At 38.6% G+C, this 26,013-nt stretch overlaps 1 protein-coding gene across 2 annotated transcripts; it reads left to right on the top strand.

The window, feature by feature from the left end:
• LOC135479081 (arf-GAP domain and FG repeat-containing protein 1-like) lies at nucleotides 1–24,783 on the top strand. Of its 2 annotated transcripts, XM_064758802.1 has the most exons (9): nucleotides 1–164; nucleotides 9,280–9,373; nucleotides 10,075–10,335; nucleotides 14,828–15,062; nucleotides 15,941–16,012; nucleotides 16,830–17,219; nucleotides 18,809–18,871; nucleotides 21,813–22,237; nucleotides 22,813–24,783. In XM_064758802.1, the coding sequence occupies exons 1-9, from the start codon at nucleotides 1–3 to the stop codon at nucleotides 22,867–22,869; spliced, it is 1,761 nt and encodes a 586-aa protein (XP_064614872.1). In that variant the 3' UTR covers nucleotides 22,870–24,783. The 2 variants fall into 2 exon arrangements, with proteins under 2 accessions (XP_064614872.1, XP_064614873.1); XM_064758803.1 differs by lacking the exon at nucleotides 18,809–18,871.
• Nucleotides 24,784–26,013: the final 1,230 nt, after the last annotated feature.

The following is a 26,013-nucleotide window of genomic DNA, read 5'->3' as shown; positions in this document are numbered from 1 at the left end:
ATGGCGTCAAACAAGAGGAAGCAAGATGAAAGACATCTCAAAATGCTACGGGAAATGGTGGGGTTACCAAATAATAAACAGTGCTTCGATTGCCACCAGAGAGGCCCTACGTACATCAACATGACGATAGGCTCGTACGTGTGCACCTCGTGCAGCGGCATATTGTGAGTATCTCTCCAACTTTCTGAGTTCTGGTTTTCACATTTTGACTTAATCATCGCCGGTAGTATCCGATGAAATGCGCCCATATTTACAAAATTCTAAATGATCAATGATGATTTTGTTCAAGAATGAAAACATGAAATTGATGGTATTTGGTGGTCAGACTTTATCGAATTTAGTTCAGAACAGCAATGGTGTGTGCCCAGAGAGATGGCGGAAGGCGTCAAGCAAATGTCATCTGTCACACACGTGCAAATTTGCTACAGTGGCCATCAGATTTATAGTTCTACGATCTCAAATGTGACTAGAGCGTTCAGTAATTGTTAACAACTCTTAGTATGCGAAATGTTGATATTTGGATTGTGTTACTGTAAAGCCCATGTAGGCTACACATTTTCACCTGCACGCTGTCACATCTTTTCAGCCTGACCTGGTTAAACATCAGTGATTCATTCAACAGCAATTTGATTCATGACTGGTACAAGCCATCATTTAAAGAAGTAAATTGGAAAAGGAAAAACAAAATAAAGTGGGTGGTGTTTGTAATGAAGAGTTTATGTCATCATGTGAGTGTCAAGGCAAATAAAGCTGTCAAGTTGAACTGAGATATGAACTGGACTGAAACGTAACGCGTAATAAACAAAGATTGTGGTGCTTGTATAAATGCATTCTTTGCCAGTGGTCTCATGATGTCATATTACTCGCATTATCTCTGGATATTATACTAAAGTCTGAGGTATATAATTTCATTTTTTTTTTTTATTATTTGATTCATGCCTGCCTACACAAGAATTTTACTTCACAAAAACAAGCTTGTCCTTTTTAATCATCAAGAGTTATCTCCCATTTAGTGCTTACTACGCAAGAAAAAAAAGTACATCTCAACATGGGGAAGCATTTGTATGTTATCTGCATTTAGAAGCATGCCTTGATGGTGGATCACATGTGGCTTAGCAATAGGCGTAATTAATGAATATGTGGTCCAGGGCAGAGATTGAAGACCGCTGGTCTTCGGCCAATATGGTATGAGGTCACGTGTTAAGGTCATCATAATATTGCCAAATGTGGTTTTCACTGAGCAGTTTGATTTCCTGTATGCAATTGTCAGCCACCGTATTAGTGAACAGTTCAACAACAGCCTCTTGAATTAATAAATCATATTCCGTTTAGTCATGTTCACTTTATAAGACTTATTTAATTCACATAAAGGTTGAAATTTAGTAAATGTGACAAATGTACTTTGTGAAATAAAATAAAAATTCTTAGTACACAGTTCTAACACATCAGTTTTAGAGTTTGGATACCTTGATTAGACTTGGCCATGAAGGAAAATGAAATAAAAACGGACAGAAATGAATGGTGTCTGCTGTTAGGAGTTACATGGATAGTTTGGGACTGCATGGATATGGTATTTCAAATTGAGCTGAGAAATGAAGTATGTGTACCTTGAAATATCATGAATAATTTGTGTAGTGGAGCAAACCATTTCTTCCATTTCACATGGTGAATGGAAGGATAGTGTGTGGACTTGATCAGCTTATGGTAGTTGCAAAAACCTCTTGGGTGAGTGGAACGGGAGTGTTTAGTATGAAAATAAATAGTGAAGACTGAAAAAACGACAGCAAAAATTTAACATAACTTTCAGTGGCTGTGTTAGAGAAACCAGAAATATTGTCATAAGGCTATAAGGAATTTAACTGTGTCCACGTGACATCAATGGAAGAGGTGCATGTTCATGTTACAGAAATCACGCCTGAAAAGGGAAACTTGATGACATACGGTCACTTTCAACTTTATCATTGTGCACCATTTCGCTTGCTTAGAACTGCGATATTTCGATTATGCAGTGTTGCAAAATTGAAAAAAAAAATGCATATTAAACTTCATGTGGTTTACTTTATTGATACATACATGTATGTTCATTTGATGTAATGTTGTCTTTTCTATGTAATATCAGGCTTTTGATATCCTCTGTTTATGCAGCCTGTGCAGCTGTTGTACATTGCCTTTTTAATAAATATAGGCAGATGTGCATGTCATTGTCTTTAGTAATTACATGTATGAAAATTTTGTCAAGTTAAAATACCTCATGTGCATTTGTTTAAGATACAAGTACATGTTCATGCAACATGTGCTGTCAAATTACTTGCAGTGCTTGAGAGTTCGAGGCCATATGTGACATCGTTGTGTTCTTGCAGTGTAAAACTACAAACCCACCGTCCCCCCACCCACACCCCTCTCCTTCTTTGAGAGCCTATACATGGTAATTTTGGACTAAAACTATATTATACATTTATGTCTACTGTCAAGCTAAATTTGCGGCGTAATGACCCAGGAGTCTCTCACCAATGCGGTCGCTGTGAGTTCAAGTCCAGCTCATGCTGGCTTCCTCTCCGGCCATACGTGAGTGAGTGCTTGGGGTTTAACGTCGTACTCAACAATTTTTCAGTCATACGACGACGAAGGAATCTTTCGGGTGCATGTACGTGTAATGTGCCTCCTTGTAGCAGGACGGATTTCCACCTTTTTATCTAGTGCTGCTTCACTGAGACGACTTACCGAAGGCAACCAGTGGTTGCACTATCCCCTTCATGCTGAACGCCAAGCGAGGAAGTTACAACTTCCTCTTTTAAAGTCTTAGGTGTGACTCAATCAAGGATTGATCCTGGATCTACCGGTCCAGAAACGGACGCTCTACCAACTGCCGGCCATACATGGGAAGGTCTGCCAGCAACCTGCGGATAGTTGTGGGTTTCCCCCGGGCTCTGCCCGGTTTTCTCCCACCATAATGCTGGCCACCGTCGTATAAGTGAAATATTCTTGAGTACAGCGTAAAACACCAATCAAATAAATAAATAAATAAATGAAAAAGAAATAATATTACATCATGCATTTTTAAAAAATTTCCAGCTCTTGATTTTTTGATTTTTTAACTTTTGGGTCTAAAAATTTGGTCACCAATTATAGGAATAAGAAATTGCCATCATGTAACCCTGTTTTGTTTGTGCTACATGTACATTGGCACTGTCATCATAAGGTATTAAGCTGATGTGCAGGTATTCTGTGCTGTCATGTAAGATCACTTGTTAATAATGTAGACATTCTGTCTGCCGAGAAGTCAACCGTTGTGACTAATAGTCCATTGTGCTGTGTTTAATGCACGCTCTGTACATACCTCACTCAGCCTGTAGTAATATCTGCATACAATACACTGCAGTTTTGGGCTTGCTTGGAGCTCAGCACTCAGATGAAATAGAGAAAGGAAGCGGGACTGGTTGGCTGGCCCTGTGTCAGTACAATGTGATTGGGTGGGGTGTCGTGTTTGGGGTCTTCAGCATGATACTTCAGTAGTGGCATGGACTTGCCCTGCCACAAGGAGACACATCATATGTACACACACCTATAAATGACTTCTTGTCATCATTTGACTGAAAAGTTGTGAAGAGCGATGTGAAATCCCATCCATGCACACAAGTACATGTACATGACTTATTATATACCATCCTTTATGTTTTACTTTGTATTTAACACCTGTTACACCTGTTATGCCAGAATGCTGAAGGCACATGTCAGGGCTTCAGACTATACATGTACCTTTTTCAAATGATGCAAAATGTCTTGACATTTTTCGTTTCATTCAACGAATGTGAAAAACAAAGACATTTTCATTTCGCCTCTCAAACCTGGTGAGTTGATGACAAGATCAGTCCCGTTGATCTATTTAATGACTTCTAAATGAGTGGATTTCATAATGTGCCTTTACATTTTGGGTGTGCCCAAATAAAGGCCAATAATGTCAATACTGGGTGGTCCCAAATATAAATCCTAATCTAAAGCCAGGCTATGTGCATGTGCTCATATATGAAATATGCATGTACACCTACCCAGGCATGTTTGGAAGGCTGGTACACCCTTCTCCTAAATTGTGCACCTTGCCCTTTGTTTTTTGTCTGGCACAGCTCTAATACATAAGTATGTAGCATCCCACCCTGCCCCTTTTTTGTATAATGTACCTTTGCACATTTGCCCTGCCCCAATCGATTTCTATTCAGGCTTCTGCATATAACAGTAAAAACCACCTGTACCTTAAAGACAAACCTGCTGGAACATGCACACCTGTTTACTTATTTGTGTTTACATTTTATAGGTGTTACTAACGGCATTATGGGGCCACCTGTCGTATCTGTATGTTTCAGGCTGACATGACTGACACTCATGTGAGAACACAGTTATGTACATATGTATGAATGATGGATACTAACAACCACTTTGACAGTATTCCAGACATATTGATTGTGATAATAAATCTACATTTTCAGGGCCATGTCAAGAAAAACATTGAAGGTTCTGATCTCGAACATTTAATGGTGACATTGTGACTGTGCATAAAGAAATTTCGAAAATGCAACTTAGAATGATGTTTTCTAAGAGTTTTTAAGTCTGTGAATGAAAAAAAAAAGTATGAAAACTTAACCTTTTATGGGTTTATATGAACCATCATTTTTTTTGCTTAATTTGCTTTTTAGTTTTTAATACAGCATGTTTAGTTTGGGAGCCCAAACACTTTCCAGAACCAAAGTGAATCTAGATATGGCCCTGAGGTATAAACTATAATTGTGTTACATGTGCTGTATACATATACATGACTCTGATTACAAATTTTATTGCCCTTTTTTAATAATCATAAAGTGAATAATTTGTATTTATTTATTTGATTGGTGTTTTACGCTGTACTCAAGAATATTTCGCTTATACGACGGCGGCCAGCATTATGGTGGGAGGAAACCGAGCAGAGCCCAGCGAAAACCCACGACCATCCGCAGGTTGCTGGCAGACCTTCCCACTTACGGCCGGAGGGGAAACCAGCATGAGCTGGACTTGAACTCACAGCGACCGCATTGGTGAGAGGTTTCTGGGTCGTTACGCTGCGCTAGCGCGCTAACCAACTGAGCCACGGAGGCCCCTAAATGTGAATAAACATAATAAGATAAAATTGCTACAAATAATACTAACCATGCACTTTTAGGGATACAGGATTAATGATGATTTGGAGCCATACATACAAGTATACATGTACTTGTGGTGTTCTAATGAAACAAGAGGTCTATAAAGTGCACAACTTAACTCATCAGATTTGTAAGCAACTCGGAACGCTAGTGTGTGTATTTTATACATCAATAATACACTTATGATAAGATCATGTAAAGGATGTACGTGTATGATGGAAGAAGACAATTTTTGTTTTTAGATGTTCGGTTTTCAGGATAAACCAAATGACCGGTTTTGTGGTTTGACAACATGTAATACGAAAATTTTACAGATAAATTACACATTTTCAGATGTTCAGTACAATGGCTTTCTTACTATTTATTTGAACATGTACCTGTGATAAGAGAAATGCTGGAGAAATATTTTTAATACTGGAGATATTTACCGTTACTGTTCTGTTTGATAGACATTTTTTACAGGAATTTATCACCGATTACAACAAGTTTACTCCACAATTAACTTTGATTAGCCATTCAGTACTAGTAGTGATTTAGTACCTCTTAGATTTGTGCTTTTGATGCCATGTATGCAGATGTGTCAAAGTTTTCAATTTCGTATTTTAATATATTTGCCTAAGTCACAGCTTGATGTGTATGTTGTGAATTGATTTATTTATTTATTTGATTGTTTTTTTTATGCCGTACTCAAGAATATTTTACTTATACGACGGCAGCCAGCATTATTGTGGGAGGAAACCGGGCAGAGCCCGGGGAAACCCACCACCATCCGCAGGTTGCTGAAGACCTTCCCACTTACGACCAGAGAGGAGTGTTGTGAATTGAATGGTAAATTATAGAATACTGTATTTTGAGAATAATGAAATTTCTCTATTTCGTGTTTTAATTTGCAGTTTAAATTATAGAATAGCATATTTTGGGAATGATTTAAGATACTGTAGGAAAGTGCATCTGAGGAATATATCTTTCCTGGTCAAAAATCCAAATTTGATAGATTTGAGGAATTAAAAATGGGTACTGAGACTGGATAGATGTTTATTATATTAATAGATACACATTTTACAATGAGACACTAAAATAACAGCTGAGTGAAATAACAAATCACTCTTGAAAAACTATGGGTTGTGTGACACAGTTCTAGAGACATGTTTACAAGTCCATACTGGAGCCCTCCTGTTAGCAGAGGCATGCCATTTTCTATTTGTTTAATAAATATGTCATCCATATGTAAACAGCATGCAAGAACTGGTAGAGAAGTACATGTATATGCAGTATGTTGTACTTGTACCATTATGTCTGTTGTGCCTATACACAGTACATGTGCCCCTGTATCAGCATGTGCATGCATAGGTTTCTTTTTATATCAACATGTTGCCGTTTCTTTTCACTTAAATATGTAAATTCGATGTTCCCAGTGCACTGTGTATGTTACCCGCTACATGATAGAATGTACAATTTTTTTCATTTGTGTTCATTTCTATGCTTTTGTACTAAAGTACAGCTTAACAAGTAGTTCCATACGTGGGAAGGTCTGCCAGCAACCTGCTGATGGTTGTGGGTTTCCCCCGGGCTCTGCCCAGTTTCCTCCCACCATAATGTTGGCTGCCGTCGTATAAGTGAAATATTCTTGAGTACAGCATAAAACACCAATCAAATAAATAAATAAATAAAAACAAATTGACCATGTAACGGAAGAAACCCAGACAACACTTAATTTGAAAACACAATTTCAGAAATCAGTCATTTGGGAAAATTTCTCTGATGACCTGTATTATAATATTATCTGTGTAATACAGGTATAGTTACTATTCTGCTAAAGGAGGTGCGAAATCTGAAACTGGTCTGGTCTTAATTCAGAAATACATGTATTTTGGATTGGTAGGATGTGGCACAACCCTATTCATTTATTACAATCCAATTGTTCACAACAAAAATCGTTTCTTAAGTTAGGTTGATTACATCATTGAAGATTCCCTTCTCCCCATCACTTTTCCTAAAATCCATATATTGTAAATGTGCATGTGAGTGTATTAATGAACAAGGTAGAAGCATTAATCTTGTAAAGGGTCAAATCCTGAGAAAGTTCAACGTTGAGTCAATAAGACAAGTTTTTGAATAGTTCAGGGATATCAAGCTACACAACAAACACCAAGACACTCTTTTTTGCCCCATAATATTAAGGAAAAATGTGGTAAAACCGTCCTGTTCACACCACCCATCCCCCTCTCATTCTACCCTCTTTTCTGTAGCGGTCATTATTTTGGACCAGTCAGTGACAAGCTTTAGACAACAGAAGTTGATCTACGTGTTGGTATTTCAAACTTGTATGCTGGGTGATGTTGTGACGTAGGGATGTACTTGTAAATGTTTTGCAGCATTATTTAGCCTGTGTGCAAAATACCAAAAATGATATCTGTGTAAGTGTATGATGAAAAAGCACATGCATCACTGAAGGAATTTCTGATATTTTATATGTAAATAATAAATTATAAAACAACACCCAGTATAAAGACCTCTGAAGTACAGTTTGTCTGTCTCTTTCATGTAGCAGATCTGTACATCTGTACAAGTTTGGTTTGAGAAAACATACGGGCTATTGTTTTAATGGTGATAAATAACAGCTGCGGCTGTCCAGTATTGGTACTTATCCGCAGTACAGGCATTGCAGGAGAACTGGGGAGGAAACAGTATGGGTTTGAATACATACATGTACATGTAGAGTAGACTTGTGACTGGATCTAAAACAAAGCTGCCCTATTTAAACTGACTAAAGACTATCTCAAGATTCAACAAACCTTTCAAGTGGATTCTTCAAACAGAGTGAGACCCTCTTGAAATTATGTAGATCACTATCACATTAGACCCCAATTTAGACCCGGATATTCAGCGAACACAGGCACATGGTGTGGGTCACTAACCTCATTATGATGAACATGTGCTCAGTGTTTCAATTACTGGGCATATATTTGAGCCAACCAGAAGAGAATTAAAAGTTTCAAGTACACTTAGAGTGTAAAGTATAAACCAACTAGGAGGCAAAAGGTGGTCAAGTAGGTCTCCATTGAAATATACTGTGCATGTAACTATATAGTATAAGGAGATCAAAGCACTGAGTATGTGAGCGTATTTTTGTGTATTAAACACAAAAGGAGGGAGTTCAATCCCAGGTTCAGTTAACAAGCCCTTTGTTTTTTAATCAGTGAAAACATATACACAGCTTAAATGAGAATGTACATATTAATGCATGCACAGTGTCTACTTAGTTTAGTAGCTCAGTGTCTTATTGACAGTCCTAAAGTCCTTAGTCTACATATTAAAATTAAAATACAGGATGTGCCTCAGGAACATGTACATGTATGAGAAGCTTTTATTTGTGTCTTTACATGTACTTATGAAAAACATGTGGCAACACAGTGTTACACTTTTGGTCATTTGTTAACAATTTGCATGACAACCAATCCCCCAGGAAAACTAGAAGGCACACCAAAACCTCAAAATTCTTTCTCTACAAGCAAAATGACATTACTCTGAATGATGTGTTCTATTTGTAACAAAAACCGGTCCTGATAGCACAGTTGGTAGAGCGTCCGCTTCGGGAGGATTAGATCCAGGGTCAATCCTGGGTCAAGTCAAACCTGAGACTTCAAAAGAGGAAGTTGTGACTTCCTCCCTTTTCATTCAGCATGAAAGGGATAGTGCAACGACTGGTTGACACGGATCATTATAATGGCTGGGGCGGGGTGGCTTACTTGCCTTTGGTAAGGCGTCTTAGTGAAGCAGCTCAAGATAAGGAGGCACGTTAAACCCCAAGTGCTCACTGACGCACTATTTCTAACCAAATGGTGAAGACATCCTTGACAAAAATCCCTGCATCCAGATCCAAATCCCCACCAAAATTTAATGGATTGATTAACGCAGTTTTTTGATGTTAGCTTTTCCACAGTGTCCTTACCGCATAGTTAAAATATTCGTGAGTGCAGTGTTTTATTAAAATTTTTTCAATATGTTTTGAGGCAGTTCTATTGTAAAACCTGATTTGTGTTTTCACCTGCAGTACATATGAATGTTCAATAGTCAGTCATTTGTATGTTTTGTTGTTCTTAATTCACAGGCGAGGTTTGAACCCACCTCACAGAGTGAAGTCTATATCAATGGCTAGCTTTAACCAAGAAGAAATGGATTTTATGAAGACACATGGCAATGATGTAAGTATGCTTCACTTGTAAGGTATTAAATATGTGTGAGTAACAGGGGACAAAATGTTTGGTCCTTAACAAAAAATTCAACCCAGGTCATCAAACAGATGACTTTGTGCCATGCAGATGTTCTTATTGTCAAATACATAAATGATTGTTTGTTGTATTTTATATGTTTGCATGTTCTTTAAACAATGATAGAAATGGAGTCTAATACATTCTAATATCCTGTTGGAGGGCCTTTATTTTGGTTGATGGCATCATACATTTGGTCTTCTGATGATTGTTGTGTAGGAAAGTCAGGTGTGAGCTTTACATGATCCTTCAAACAGTTCAAAGTTATATTCTCTTACTTGGCACAATTTTGAAGCAGTTCTAAAACATCTCTTAATACTTGGCACAATTTTGAAGCAGTTCAAAGTTGTATTCTCTTACTTGGCACAGTTTTGAAGCAGTTCAAAGTTGTATTCTCTTACTTGGCATAGTTTTGAAGCAGTTCAAAGTCATGTTCTCTTTATACTTGGCAGAATTTTCAAACAGTTCATGGTAACCTTTCTCCCTTGGCAGAACTTTGTCAAATCAATATGGCTGACAGGCAGTTGTTGTGATTAGGAAGGAAGATCTGGGTATAGGGTTACTTAGTGTTCAGCTTGTCTTCCTGGGCAGATATTTTGTCAAATCCTCATGGTTCTTCGGACTTCTGATTCCAGTTCTGTAGGAAGGTGTGGTTAGGATTATATGACTCGCGTTCAATGCCAGAGCCGGACTCCAGAGAGGAACAGCGTGTCAAAGACTTCATGGTACAGAAGTATGAGAAGAAGCGATGGTACGTGGCCCCAACAGAAACCATGAAGGAAGAGGCCCGTCACCAGAATGAACTAGCTCTGTCAAATCTGAACACCAAGTCAACACGGCCCATCAAGTCTATGTTGGGAGAGGGCGCCACGAAACTACCCCTTCACACAAACCAGGTAGGTGCATGTGCAAACATAGTTTATGACATTTGGGGATTAGGTGTTATAGCCAGTTTCAGTTGAAACTGTTGGACTTTTATTTCAATAAGGACAGTGACCTCAGCAGGAAATTGAAATGGGGGTCGGGGAGGTGGGTGGGGTGATGGGGTCAGAGGTTTAAACGCAGGAGGTTCTGCAACCCTAGATTGCTACAGATAAGTTCTAAGCCTTCCAAAATTAACGGGTGTCCCAAGACATGCATGATATGTCAAGAGTATGGAGCTGAAAAATTAAAGAAGAAATGAAAAATCTGGGCCCTCACTGCTTGAAAAGTTGGTGGGCCCAGGGCTAAGACCCTAAAGACTCTAAACCCGCAATTCTCTTTTCCCACACCACTGAAGGATGATTTAAAACCAGTGGTTTCTCACATATGTGACGACGACAGGGCATCTTCAGGTTTGAGAAATAATGACTGGAGAGGAGTAGTTGTTTCTTCTGGTGAGACTAGGTTCATATTTATCTCTTCCACCTCATTGCTCATTGGCAGGAAACATGCAATCAAATGTACGCAAAATATTCTTCTGCCTAGTCCAGCATTCGAGATCAGGCGCCTTTCTATGTGATCCTACGGTAGCAAGACAATGCTCGTGTATAGTGATTTCCCCCCAAAATTCAGGGATAATTGTTGATAGAGGAGTATCAGATATTTAATAAGTATTCTCAGATTCCTTGAGTCTAATTCTGTATCAGTGATATAAAATCACGCAACTACCTGCAGTTGAAATAATCAGAAAGATCCAAAATAATAATGAACTATTTACTGACGTGTTAGCTAATAAATGTTAAGTTAACCAACTTGGCAGCGCCCATGAAAGACGGCATGAAAAGAACGTTAGAAGAAGTAATCTTGTATGCCAAGGCCAGGGGGTGGCATTTCATGGGGCATGTGAGAAAAGAAATGTCATTGCCGTCTAATCAACTGGGTATGGTAGAAGTCTTGTATGTCAGCTTATGCCTTGGGTCATCCAACGTTTGGATCACAGTGAAGAACTCACAATAACTGTTAGTGTATCCTCTGTGAATTCTGTTATGCCAGATGAAGTGGTAAGTGGTAAATATATTTAAATTGCCATGGTTTAGCCTGAGTACAGACGGAGATGTTAATGATACTCACGGGGCTTGTAATTAACGCACTGCTCAACAGTTCAGTATGTTCGCCATGGCATACATTGTTGTTGTTTACATGAGGCGAAAGATCAGATGATGTAATGCGCGAGCCTCGCTTTCGATATCGCTGTCGTAAAAAGTATGCCGCCCAGGTCTGTTAGAGAAATAATCTGAACGGAGGCAGTAGGTACATCTCTATTTTAGAATGCCTAGTCCAGTACGTAGCCCCTAGTTACCTCCCCTGCTCCAATGTTGTGTGGCATGTATGGGATCCAGTCCTGTTCACTACCATTGCTCTACTGCTGCTGTTTCATTGTACATGGTTGACAATTTAAAAAATGAGACAATATATTTTCAATTATTGAAATACATGTAATAGACTGTCATATACATTGTATTACAGTTTTCTGATATCTTATCACAGCACAAGATAAACACACTCTAAGTGCAAGTAATTATACTCATGTACCAGCAGCTTGTGGCTGTAAAAATAAGCTTTTAAGTTTAAATAAAGTTTTATTCTTATTATAGTAGGAGATTCTCTTAGTACATGCCAATATCTCTTTCACTCAATTTAATATTATTGATTAAATAAAGATTTATTCTTGTTACAATGGGTGGTTATCTTAACAATTGTACATGTCTACACTTCTTTCACTCACTTTAATATCATATTTTATCATATCATATCATGCCGTTTGAATTATTGTCCATATCATCTAACCCCTTGACCAGATTTGACCAGTTCTCTGTTCCATTTCATAACAGATAAACACCCATCAAATTCCTCAAATGCCTGCTCAGATATTAAACTTCATTTTGTGTTAGTAGATCATAATACAGTGTCATCATTCTTGGGCATGATCATTTCTGATTATCTGTGTGGTTTGATAAAACCATTGTTTAATACAAAGTGCTGGGTTCTGTGCTACACGAATTTGAGTAATGGAGATGAAAAGTAGTTTGCTCACATGTTTTACACACATGACACAGATGCCTCATTGCCTTGGACTCAAGCTTCAGCCATCTCAAATTTTCATGGTTTTTATTTTTTTTTACTCAAATCAAACAAAGTCTTTTTTGTCGCTAGTAGAGATGTTCTTCACTTTTAAAAAGTGGTTTAGTTCACTCAGACATGGATTTCTTGTATGTTCCAGATAAGAGACAATTTAGCATTATAGTAACCTTGTACATGTACATGGTGTTTCATAAAGACAACCGCACTAAAATACACATACATACATGTAACATGTGACTAACAGATACATTGTAACTGTTTCTCTAACTGACCTTTGGCCTCTGACTGATCACAGGCCTGCTAGTTACGACCTAGAATTATATGGTCATTTGATATCTTTGTCACATCTAAATCCGAGATGTGACCCAAACTTAGAATTGATGGAAAGCCTTCTTCCGGCTTGTTAATAAAGACAACTGAGGTTATATTTTAACACCTCCCTGAAAATGCTTAAGCTCAGTGTGAACTGAAAATCAAATCAGCAATTGCATGGTCTTCCATGTCAGAAGGAAGGAAATACTGACACATTTTCTTATTCTTCAGTAAGTTTATTAATCTCTCTGTGTTTTTTTTGTTTTTTTTTTGTTTTTTTTTTTTTTGCATGGTGACTGCATTTCTTGGTACATAATTATTGTGATATGAATACACCATGTGGACCCTGGGTGAATCTATTAATATGCTGACACTGATCTAATTGTTATAAATGTATATCTATATTAATATTTTCATTGAAGAATTCATGTGCACATATTTTCCACCACACCTAAAAATTGGCCACTGTCTCAAATTCCTGTCCATCTTTGACTCCAAATGCAATAAATAAATACGTACCTTAATTCCTTAACCTGTTCATATACGAAAGAGCAACTTTCAGTGCAATTTATGCACATTTGGAAGTTAATTTTGGAGACAAAACTGCATTGGTATGATAGGCCAGTTTCAGGGATTATACAACAAAAAGTATAATTTTACCAGTCAACACAGAATAATTCGTTTAAAATATGCTTGAATAAACACCTTGCAAACATGAGAAAAGTTTGAAGAATCACAGTAAATGTGCACCTTTTGTACCTTCATACACTCAAAATCCTGTCTAACTGTATGACCTATTTTTCCCCCCGTTATGATGACACCCCTACATACAAGCTTTGCAGAGATTCATGTTTTATTGGGCTGCATGTACCGACTGTAACTGTATCTGTATTAGGTTATCATGTGATGGTGATATTAAAAGTGGGTGAGGTGGCCTGGTACAAGGGACATCTCCCCCTCACTATCCTGCTACCTGTACAAGGTAGAGACAGCAGTGATCTGTAAGACGCGCTAAACGTACCAGTCACTCGTACAGTCAGTCATTCGGACGATCCTCAGATTATTGATAACCACAGACTGTTTATAAACAGCTCTCTCACCACAAGTCTTCCAGAAAGTGTAAGTAAGCCAGGTTTTGAGGAAGTTTTAGTGTAGTGTTAGTGGTACATACTGCTTCTAGTGGAGGCGTGGTTACGTTAGACTTTGTCTTTATACATTGTACCTGTACAGCTTGAAGGCATAATCATGTTATTAGCTTCACCTGTAAGTCAGAGACCAACGCATCTGTCCAAGAGACGAATACGAGGTGTCTACGGACAGGTAACGTGTAAAACATAGGGTTTTTTTCTCTAAGAAGAAATGCCAGCTTGAAATGTGTCAAGGACGTACGTTGCACGCAGACTTGCAGAATCTTGAATGTATGAAAAGCAGCTCTGTAGTATGTTCTGTCCGATCAGTCCAATTTTTCACATCTTATGATTTATAACATGGGCCGTTCAGTGTATGCTGAGGGGTCTTAGTGCTAGATGATGCAGTAACCATGGTTATTACAGATTTGGAGGGCTTAACATACAGTGTATTTTGTACTTGATTCTGTACTTTTGTTTTCAGCTAATGTGCCTGCACGTTCATGATTTTCAGACATTACATGAACACCTTCATTTCCCTGAGCATGTTTTTTTTTTTTTTCTTCTTTTTTTTGACATTAAGTAGTGTCTTGAACCCCCATGCAACAGTCTTGCCTACACGTACCTTAAATTGGTTCAGACCTGCCCTGGACATGGAATTTGTATTCACCAGCTTGTAGATCTAGCTACCGGCCACCTACAGCCTGCTACTTCAGTCAAATTTTCTTTAGGTAGCCATCTACTTGCTCTTATTCTGCTTCATTTAATTCTCCGCCAGGTAGCTGGCTACTTTTCCACTTAAGCCCTTTGATTGAAAAAAGATAATGAAACCCCTCCTGTTGAGAGCTGCCATTTTTTGATATCCTCTTCTTCTGTTTCTCCACAGTCTAATGCTGTGCCACCCCCTGGCTCTGCGTTGTCCAGTCGTCCAACCCATCCTCCACCAGTGACGGCCCCAGTACAATCTCCTGCACAACCAACTCCACAAGCCCAACCCGCCCCTGCCCAGCCCAAACCCTCAGCCACCATGGACCTGCTGGGAGACCTTGGCGGAGACCCCTTTGCAGGCAGCACTGCACCGACCACGGCGCCGCCTCAACAGAACACCAACCCCATGGCAGGTCAGTCAATCGTACACATGTGTATAGAGATAGTGCTGTTACTATTATTTACACAGTTACTGTGGGATGTACGTTTAGAAATACAGGGGGTTAGTATCTGTCCCATATTATTAGTTACATGGTTCATACTCAGTAATAGGATATGGAAATATATGGTGTCAGTAACTATTGTATTGCGCAAGGCGTTGATAACAAATTCAACCTGCAATAGACCCATCAATTTAGAACAGCTGATTGATGCATAGGCCAATCACATCAGGGATCTAACTATTGTTGCCACAACCAAACAAAGGGAGATAACCTAGTCAGCAGACATGACATCGGCTGCAGGATACAGGAATATACACGGACACACACCACATGTGACTGTCGCTGTCCAGTGAAAACCAGAGTATTTTGTCTCATGCATAACAAATGTTCGTATACCCCTACCTTAACCTATACATTTTAGTGTTCATAGTCTGGTGAATTATGTTTTTCAAATTTCAACATGTACGTTTTTTGTTGAAGATGTATGATAAATGAAAAATTCTCGAGTGTGGCTTAAATGCTGCTCAATTAAATTAATATCTTACGGTCGTATATTACACAACAGTGTGTCTCTGTAGATGGCTACAGAAATTTTATCTGGATACTTTGCAGGGTTTGCCTGAGAAGATCTTTAGTTTCACTTGTTCAGCGATCTAGCTAGAAACTTTACATTTTTTCTCGTGGAAAGTTCTGTCAGCAACGTGCGGATGGTCGTGGGTTTCCACTGGGCTCTGCCCTGTTTCCTCCCACCATCATGCTGGTCGCTGTCATATAAGTGAAATATTCTTGAGTGTGGTGTAAACCACGAATAAAATAAATAAATAAATAAGTGTTCTTTGTGTTGACAGGTGGTGGATTTGCCGATTTTGCCAATTTCAACACCCAGCTTAACTCCACTCCAGCATTCTCAACAGCCAGTAGTAAGTTTTCACAGCATGTATTTTACATGTACATGCATATATACAGATCACGCAACATTTTCAGCAAACATTTTGCCAGAAGAAATGAATTGTGGCACATTGGCTTTAATAACTTGATGGCTCATGTCTTCAAATTAACCCGGGTCGGTACCAAAGAGTTTATATCAGGCTTGGCTCTCACAAGTGAGATTGAGAGCAAGGAAACAGGTCTGGTTGGCCTGGTGTCGGTATAATATGACTGATTGGGCTGTGATTTACAGTGTCTTGTCATGATACTTCAGTGATGGCAGCACTTTGGTGGCATGGACTCGCCGTCACAAGAAAACACAATGTATGTACACACAACAAATGACTCCTTGTCGTCATATGGCCAAAAAATTAAGTACAATACAAAAACCCAAGCATACATACATACTTTCATATCTTCACAGTCAAGTAATAAAATGAAGACTTCAAAATGTCTTCAAGATGGTGAACCTGTATCCCCTGGATGTCTGTGCTAAATGTTAAAGTCTTAAAGTACAATCCCTGCTTGTTTGGCTACGGCTTTAACAAATCGGGAGGTTTGTCGGCTACATGTATGTGGACATTTACCAGGCAAATGGCGGTGGTTCACTCCGAGATTTGCAGTTTCATTTTCGCATATACCTGACTGCCATCGTATAAAGTGAAAACTTCTTGAGCATGGCATGAAAACACTAATCAAAGAAACAAAGTGTTCTAAAGTTCATTATTGTATAAAATGTCCTTCTGTGGATTGAAACCCTGTTGTTTATTGTTATTCTACAGATTTTAATAGAATGTGACTCTTTTCCAGCGGGCCCTCCATTACAGCCAATGGGCTCCAGCAACGCCTCAGTGCCAGCACCTGCTGGCCAACCAGCGACAGCAGGGTTTCCCGCTTTCAGCACAGCCACTTCGCAGCCAGCCACTGCACCCCTCAGTGGCAGCGACCGGTACGCGGCTTTAGCTGATGTTTTCAGCTCCTCGCCTAGCGGAGGCTCCCCACAAACGGCAGGCGGAGTACCAGGACAAGCCGTGGACTGGTCCGGGAACTCGTCGATGAGTTGGGGCGCACCGTCTGCCAGCAGTGGCACGGTAAACTGGGACAATCCCGGCACCACGGCATCCAGCACTAGCTGGGGGTCCTCTGCTAGCCAGAGTGCAACCACAGCAGGGGGTGCCTTTGCTAACTCCTCCACCACAGGTAAGACGGCTGATATGTAGGCTTCTTTGTCTTAGGTTATACACATAGACCACGGGAGCTCTTATCCACCTGCAGAGTGTAGTGTGCTTTCGTTTTGCTCCAGTACGGTTAATAAGTAACAAACATATGCTTAACTGTTGGCCACAAAGACATAGTTGAGGCAGGGTCATAAGAAACAAATAATTGATTCAATGGCCTATTCTCAAATACTTCAAGTTAAACTTCAAGTATAAACAAAGATAAATTTATATACATCTCTTTCATTTGTGTATATTAAAATTTAATCGTACAAACTGTACACAAAACAAAGATATGTATGTACTATGTTTTTTTTCTGGTTTATTTCATAATTAGTAGATAATGTTTTAATTTTTTTTTTCACTTGTCGAGAAAATCTTTTGTGAAATTCTGACTGAAGATATATGTATGTATAAATGTATGTCTTTTTGTTTACACAGTATGTAGAGCTGAAATTCTTCTGTCAGACTGTGCTCTCTTTTGTTAAGAATACTTGGCCAATGTATAAATTGTGAGCAGTGTGCTGTTATTTGAATACAGTCCATGTGTAGCCAGTGGTATTCTGTTTATCAACTTAGTACTTGTACATAAGTGTACCCTAATTCTTCAATCTTTTCGCATATGAATGAGCAACTTTCAGTGCAATTTACGCTCATTTTTAATTTGATTTCGGAGACAAAACTACATTGGTTGAATGGGACAGTTCAGGCTTGTCAGAGGCTTCGCCATCTTCCTGTCAGCAAGCTTGATACTTGCTGTAGGCTTTGTAATCACCCTTGCTTTACTATACATACACCAAAGTCCTCAGAAACCTATTCTTTCATTGGCATTGTGGCCAGCATATTTTCAGACAATCATTGATTGTGCCTTACAAGTGTGCATTTGCTTGCTGTAAAGCAGACGAATGAGCATCAGAATCCGATTAGTTCCTTGGTACAACATTAGACAACAGCAGTAAGCAGTGCTATGAACAGTGATCCATGTGCTTTTATTGACACGAACAGGCAGAGGAAAGTCAGAGTGCTATCAGGGAGTACCTGTGATAGCGAGAGAGATTGATGTAGCCTATGTTGTCGTTGTTTCCCCACTAATTTCTATCAAGCCTATTTTGTTTCAAAATCACCTCCTGATAACTTTAACACACGGGGAGGGGTTTTTTTTTTTTGCACTTGTATTTCTACTTTTTGTGTAAAATAAATTTATTCCATAGCATATTTATGAAGGAAAGTCCAGGGCTTTAAAGAGTTTATATGATGCAGTAAATCAAGGTAGATGATGTCATAGCTTGATTAAAAGAAGATGGGCCTTCGCAAAAAGTATAATTTTATCAGAATAATGTCTTCAGAATATGCCTGAATAAACACCATGCAAACATGCGAAAAGGTTGAAGAATTACATATATGTTTTGAAGTTTTTGCACAAAAGATAAAAATCCACTCAAACTGGGTCTTTGGTTTGACGAGTGAATTACAACTTCAGAAATCTCTCTATGAAGTTTATTTTGTTCATTTTTTTTTACTCACTTTTTTGATTGTAGTATTTTCCTGTGGTTTATTCTTTTTTTCCCTCAGACCAGGAAGATTTTATTATATTCGGCTCTTCTACCAACCCATTTCTCAACCCCAGTCCTAATGGTATTGGTGCATGGTTCACAGATGGATCTCTTCTCTCGTTTAAATTGACCACTTTTCTTTCTCTTAAATTTCTTGGTCTCTTGTAGTTTCAGTGGTTTCGCTTTTTATTGCATTCCTTTGTTGGTTTTGTTCTTGTTTTATTTGTTCCTTCTTTCGCTTAATTTTACATTGTTTAATCATACACATTAATAAATAAGTAAATAATTAATACATGTAAGGTACTAGTAAGTAAATCTGAAAAAAAAAAAAAAAAGAATTATTTCAAGTATTTATCTACTTGTATAATCCACTGATTAGGGTTCTTATATGCCGACAAACCTGTTCAGCTAAACAGTACCAGCAGGGCAATTACATAGTGACGTAGTGTAAAGTCACATGGCACATTTGTCCTGACGATGACTTGTTAATTGTGGTTAAAATTTTCACTCACATTGTCAAAAGGATTTTGTTTGAGATTACTCATGGCATTTATATAGACTTATATGTACAGAATGACCTTGTGAAGAAAAACGAAAAAGTCACCACCCCCCACCCCTCCACCCCTCCTTTACGATCAGATCCGTTAGTTTTAATAGTGATGGATTCACTGGCACCCAATCATGCCTAAGTAAATCTTAAGACAGTTCTAAAATAGCAACATGTTTGTTTTTGGTTTTTCTTCAATCTGTTTATTAATGATCCTACTGTTGTAGAGCACAGTGTCATTACCAGACTGCCGCAATAGACAGCCTGGCACATTAGGGAAGTTTATGATTCAATTGAACGACCCCTAGACTATACGCTGGTGCTAGGTGATGCTTCATGGTCTGGTGGTTTGCAAGGCTAAGATTGTTCTGCCTGTTTCTTGCCTGTCTGTTTTCTGTTCAGCTGGAGCTATTGCGCTGCGCAACCCTATCTTCCAAGATACTGGATTTAAATTTTTAAAAAAGTTAGGCTGACCTGCACCCCCCCCTCTCCTTTTCCTCCCCAAAAAACGAACACAAACAAAACTTATTAAGATCAGTTTTAGAATGTACTAATCTCTTTGTTATCCACCTGTAATGAGTATTAAGGTCAGTTGTCATTTAATTAGCTTAAATATTTTCTGGAAAGATTGCATGTTAGAGGCAAGTAATGATTGTACATTATAACGTTTTGTGCTGAAACTTATTTTTTTCCAGTAGGACATTATCCTACATTCTTGAAAGCATCAAAAAGCATTTTCACTATGAACAGATCTCTCAGTATCACTTACACTTAGCAACTTTATACAAGTGCCCCAGTGACAAAATGTCAGGCCCAACAAAATCAAAGTGTCCATAAATATGATGAAAGAATTAGAGCTCATATCATCTGATTTTTACATACATATGTTAGTCAGGAATGGGTTTGATGTTTGAAACTTTAGCAGACGTACATGTACATTTTAGCAAGATCTAACCGCATCCTCTGTTTGAAAATGCCTGGCTGACACATGAAGTTTGTTGTTAATATGCATGTGGAAAACTCTCTGCAATGTCTAACTACTTCGCTCCATTGTACTGTGTACACATAATACATCTATGTTTCTAGAGTCAGTGCTAATGTGACCCACGAGCCTGAGTTCAAATCCAGCTCATGCAGTCTTCCTGACTGGCCGTACACAGGAAGGTTTGCCAGCTACCTGCAGATGGTCGTGGGTTTCCCTTTTTGTTCTGCCCGGTTTCCTCCCACCATAATGCTGGCTGCTGTCGTATAATTGAAATATTCTTGAGTACGGCATAGAACACAAATTAAATAAATAAATAGATAAATCAGTGCTAATAACACTTGACTCATCATTTCCCATCATGATATTTTAGAAAACATTAGAACAATTTTCATTTTACATTATCAATATTCAGCTGCATTTTAGCTGTATTTTATGATGTTCTCAACTTTGTAAAAAATTTCTGTGAAAAAATGAAATCATGAGTTATGATCAGTGGGTAATAAGATTTGTTGCCTGTGACAGGGTAATGAAATGAGAAATTAGTTGTAATGTGCCCCAATATTTCCCATGCCTGAAAACCATTTTATTGGCCAATATGTAGACATAATTTTTTCCTTTCAATATTGTTAGTCAATGTTGACAAAAGAGTGCGTTCAGTTTTTTTTTAAATTTCAGAGGCTTAATGTAAATACAACCTACTGAAATGATCAGAAACATGCTTTGAATAAATGGTGAAATTACCTTTTTCGTGTGCATAAAAATACATTTTGAACACACTACATGCAACTCATTTCAGAACTGTCTGTGAATAAATGTAGAGTGCCTGTGTTTTAAAATAATAAACTTGATGTGGATGTGATAGGTAGCAAATTAAGTTTGTGACCAGTATGTCAACCCATATTTGCAAGAGAGCATGTTAATAGACACTGGGAATCTTCAGTCTGATACTAATGTTTTTAATCAAAAAGAAACAGAAAACAAAAAACAACAAAAAGGTAACAGTTTTAAGTCAGATTTTGTGGGTCACAGTACGAAAGGTACAGAAAGCATTGATACTGCTGCTGTTGTTCTGATGTGCAGTTTAGATCACAACTTCCTAAAGTTTTCTTTAATAAACATAAATCAAGTAAGTTGTTCAGAAGTGTTTAAAAATTAAGCCAGACTGAAATCTTAATACCAGTCTCATACTAATACAAAGTAAATGGCACTATAGTCTGGACTAACATTCATACAGGACTTGCATCCTAATACAATCCGAATAACAGAACCCAGGAGAGCAAGAAATCATCCTATGATCTCGCTATTATAATAAGAACATGTAGTACACATTTCACACACTTGCTTAAGCACCAACAGTATCCACATTTCTGATATCCCAACTCAACCATAAACTTGTTTCCAAGCAGTCATTCCAGCCATTTTGACAGTTAGCACATGTAAGGGGAACTAACTCATGCATTATCTCCAGGCTTTTTCCTGTCACTGTTGCAGCATCAAACCCGTTCGGAGCACGGCCAGGTGCGATGCCCCAACAGTCCACGCAGGTTGGGGGCAGTCTGTTTGGGGGAACTGCTGGTGCGGGTGCTGGTGGCTTCGGTCAGTTTGGTCAGGGTGCTCCTGGTGCCCCTCAGTCTGGGGGGTTTGCTCAGTTTGGCATGGCCTCACAGCCTCCAGGTGGCGCTCCCCAAGGTGGGTTTGGCGGGATGCAGAATGGAGGATTTGGGATGATGCCTCCAGCCAGCACAGCCCCAGGAGGGTTTGGATTCCAGCAGGGGGCGTCGGCAAATGTGGGCGGGGCTCAATTTGGAAAACCAGCCCCTGCGGTTGGAGGTTTTGGTGGAGCACCTCAGCCGTTTGGAGGTGCAGGAGCAGGGTGGGGAGCTCCCCCTCCTAGCACGGCCAGTAACCCATTTCTGGTAAGTTCTCAAGTTTTGCTTTACTCTGCAAAATAGTTTATATGTATGTTTAGTTTGTCAATGTTATGTTCCTTCACTCTACCCATATACATGTAGAACCAGAATTGAATACTTCACCCAGACAGATTCTCCAATAAGAAAGTCACCTCCCTCCAACTTTTCTACAATCGCTTGTGATTGGTCATTAGTCAAAAACCCCACCATAATAGCTGCCATGGTTAGACAAAAGCGTGCAGGTACCTTAATCCAGACATATTTTGGATCCTCTGTGGTTCACTGAGCTGTGTGGATATTGAATTGCTGTTGGCCATAGAGAGAAAGAATATAATGTGCTATATGGACTACATACTGTACCTCACCACGAGTTTGGTATGTACAAATACACAAACAGAAACACATTAAGACTTTCAAATGGTAGTTTTTAGATGTCCACTCTCCTTTTTTTTGTTGCTATTTTTTTGTAGAATAATACATATAGAATTTTTTGTAGTTTTTATGTGTTTTTATGAATCGAAGGGTTTGATATTAATGTTGTGTTGTTTCTGATGTTAATACTGTGTTGTTGTGGTTTACAGTCTGCAGCCACACAGCCTGTACCTCCCAGGAGTAATGCTACAAACCCATTCTTGTGATGTGGAGCCCGGGGGGCAGAAATCTAGAACTGTGTACAGTATACAGGATTGCGAACAGTCACAGAGACAGGGATACTGAGACACACAGTCACACAAGTGGACAGAGACACGCCCCACCCTTGGGTTTACATAATTCATCTCCTGATTCATGTGTGTGGCCGACCAGGATGTTGTGATGACCTGTATGACAGAGTGATGAGAAGTATTTGGGGGACTTGAGCCTTGTGATGTGTGTATTTTGGGGATGTGAGTCTGGTTATGATGTGTGTAATTCGGGATGTCAGCCTCATGATGAGTGAATTTTTTATGATGCGAGCCTCATGATATTTGTATTTTGGAGATACAAGCCTTGTGTAGTCACCGGAGACTTCCAGGTCGTTAGTTAGCAGGTGTCCCGTCATCCCTTGTGTGACTGGAGAAGGTGAAAGTCAACTTGTACGTGTTCCAGTGTACAAAATCCTGTTGACAATCTGGTGGACATCCTGGTGACAATCTGGTGGACATCTTTATGGCTAGCTTTGCCATAGACCCATATGTTTTTTCTTTAAGTTTTTTTTTTCTTTGCCTCAAAATTCCAACATTTTTTTTTTTTTTCTTGGGTGATATTTTTAATGGTGTGGAAAAGCTAAATGTAACGAAGGAAAAAAAAATGAAGAAGAAACTCTATGAAGAGGGTAAATTAATATCTAATTGCCTCAGTGATGAAGATGTATCACTATGTATGAACAAAGTTGGGACAAGCTCTGCAGAGTGCTCTAGATGGTAAAATGACATATCTGTAGCTATTCTTCATATTGTCATGATTGTGTTACAAACATGAAGTATCCCGGAATAAAACCTTATTATACATTTTTAAGGAAACATTGCCCTAGAACCAATAGCAGGAGCCAACCTGGGTACAACTCTATTCTTGATCTGCCTGAAATGAAGTATTTATGAGTAGAATGCACAAGTAAATATTAAGGCCTCTAGAAAGAATGGCTACTGGCCAACATATGTATGTACTGTTACTTTCTTTCTGTGGTAAGAGTAGTGTCCCTTGGCTTTCAGATTGTAAGCATGTAACTATGGCCTGTTGACTGTCAGTGTACCACACCACGCTAAAATCTTTTTATTTGAGACAATATTATGATCTAATCCTGAAAGCTTCCACTGCTTCCAAGTTTGTAGCACTTTTTCCTTCTTGGGAATGTCTTCAGGTCTGGTTGAATCTTTTTTTGAAAGCAAAAACTATGAGCACTGTGATGTACTCATGGCAGTATGACTTCCCAAGCCCAGGTCTTGTGTGTGGTAGCCTGTATAATGTCCGTCATTGCCATATACTTGGACAGTTGCTCAAAGGTGGTAATTACAATTAAAACTCCGAATGAAAGGCTGATTTGAGATGAACTTGTAGATAGTACGTAAGATAATCTGTGTCTTAAATGAACTTTGGATGTTGACACAGTCTTGACTGTCACCCATTAGTTTGATCACCTGTTTAATGGAACTGTTAAGTGTATTTCATAGCTGTAAGTACACTTATGATTAGCCGTATGTACACGTAAATATGATCAGCTCGTAATGCAGTTTTGATCAACTGTCAATAAAACTTATAATCAAGCTGTTAGCACGCTAGTTGATGATACCCTTGTAGCCAATCTTTTAGCACACTTATCATCAGTAGGTACATTTAGCAGTTTATATAATCTGCCATTAGTACACTTCTGATCAACTGTACACAACAACACACTTATTGTAAACTATCAGGTGTTTTTGATCATGTACATGTATGTACCCTGCAAACTGCTGTCCAGGACTGGGGGGAAATTTTGCACCGTTTTATCAGCAATCACTCAATCTCTGAGAGTTCCTTCCCTACCCTCTTTCCATCAGGTGTGTACAATGTACATGTAACACTGGGTGTTGGTATTCCACTTCTCCATGTCCAAAAGAAAGCATAGTACACATAGAAGATGGATATTCGTTGCATGAATATATATATACTAGACCAGAATTGTATAAAGATTTAATAAAAGAAAAAAAAAAACACAGGAAGCTGGTTTGTATAAAAAGTAACATATATGTACATTGTTTCACCATTCTCCAGTACAGTCATCTTCAGCTAAAATAGTCCTAGCCGATAAGTTCAAGTGTGTAAAATTGATACCCTTCCTCATTATGCATAATTTGAAGAGAGAGTTGTGCCCCTTGGCAGAGCTAAATGTTATCTCAGTGGTGTAGAAAAACCAAGTTTATCAAAGAGTGAACTCGTGGGGTTGTACATACACGTATTTACCCTGCTTACCAGACTACATGTGGTGTCATCAAAGTTTTATATTGCACCTGTACAAACTGTCAGTGTTCCTTCCAGTGGTCTAATTACCTAAAGTCCTTTTATAGTCAGTATTAATGCATATATGTAGCACCTGGGCTGTTCATTGAGATCACTGTAGGGGTTTCAAAATTTCATCCTTAGTTATGATAGTGAAACCAACTTATTGTCTTTCTTTTTTCCTCGGCTGAGTTTTGTTTTCATGAAATCCACTCTTTCTGATTGTATAATTCCTAATTTGGATCCAGTATTGTTCAGCATAGAATGTAGATGTTCATGTACAAAACAGTTGGCACAGATTTTTCTCAGTGGTGATGTAGTTCTGCAAACAAAAGACCTAATTATTACAAGGAAATCCCTTGGAGCCTCATATCAGACCAGTGAGGTCTTGAGTTCAAATCCTGCTCTTGCTACCCAGCATTTTGTCATTATTTCAGCCAGTGTTGTATCATCATTACACCTCATGCTTCCTTCATCACCGAAATTCTTTAGTGCACATATTGTAAGTCATCAGTTCGGAGGGTTCTTCAGGTTTCTCTGGCATTCATTATCAGTATTTTTTTCACATACCAATCATCGTACAGCCACATGTAGCTGCATATTTCTGTTAATATAACATTATTATTATTTTTTTTTTGTATATATTTAACTACATTTCCTTGAGTGCATGCTAGGTTGTCCTGTATTATGTAGATGTTAATTGTAGGTACATGTACATTATAGCTTTGTAATTATATTCATCGCCCTCTGTGATGTGCGTGACCATGTGTATGAAGTTGTTGATTAGAGAATCGACACAGAGAGAAAATCAGCTGTGGTTTTCTACCATG

Source organism: Liolophura sinensis, chromosome 12 (assembly GCF_032854445.1).
Source record: "Liolophura sinensis isolate JHLJ2023 chromosome 12, CUHK_Ljap_v2, whole genome shotgun sequence".
NCBI classification, from domain to species: Eukaryota; Metazoa; Mollusca; class Polyplacophora; order Chitonida; family Chitonidae; genus Liolophura; species Liolophura sinensis.
This window is presented reverse-complemented; position numbering and strand designations above follow the sequence as displayed.

Excerpts from the sequence above, each read along its gene's own strand:
- LOC135479081 (XM_064758802.1), top strand. The coding sequence starts at position 1 with ATGGCGTCAAACAAGAGGAAGCAAGATGAAAGACATCTCAAAATGCTA. Across the intron at positions 9,374-10,074 it reads TGAAGACACATGGCAATGAT|TTCTGTAGGAAGGTGTGGTT; the intron begins GTAAGTATGCTT and ends TTCTGATTCCAG. Across the intron at positions 17,220-18,808 it reads TGCTAACTCCTCCACCACAG|ACCAGGAAGATTTTATTATA; the intron begins GTAAGACGGCTG and ends TTTTTCCCTCAG.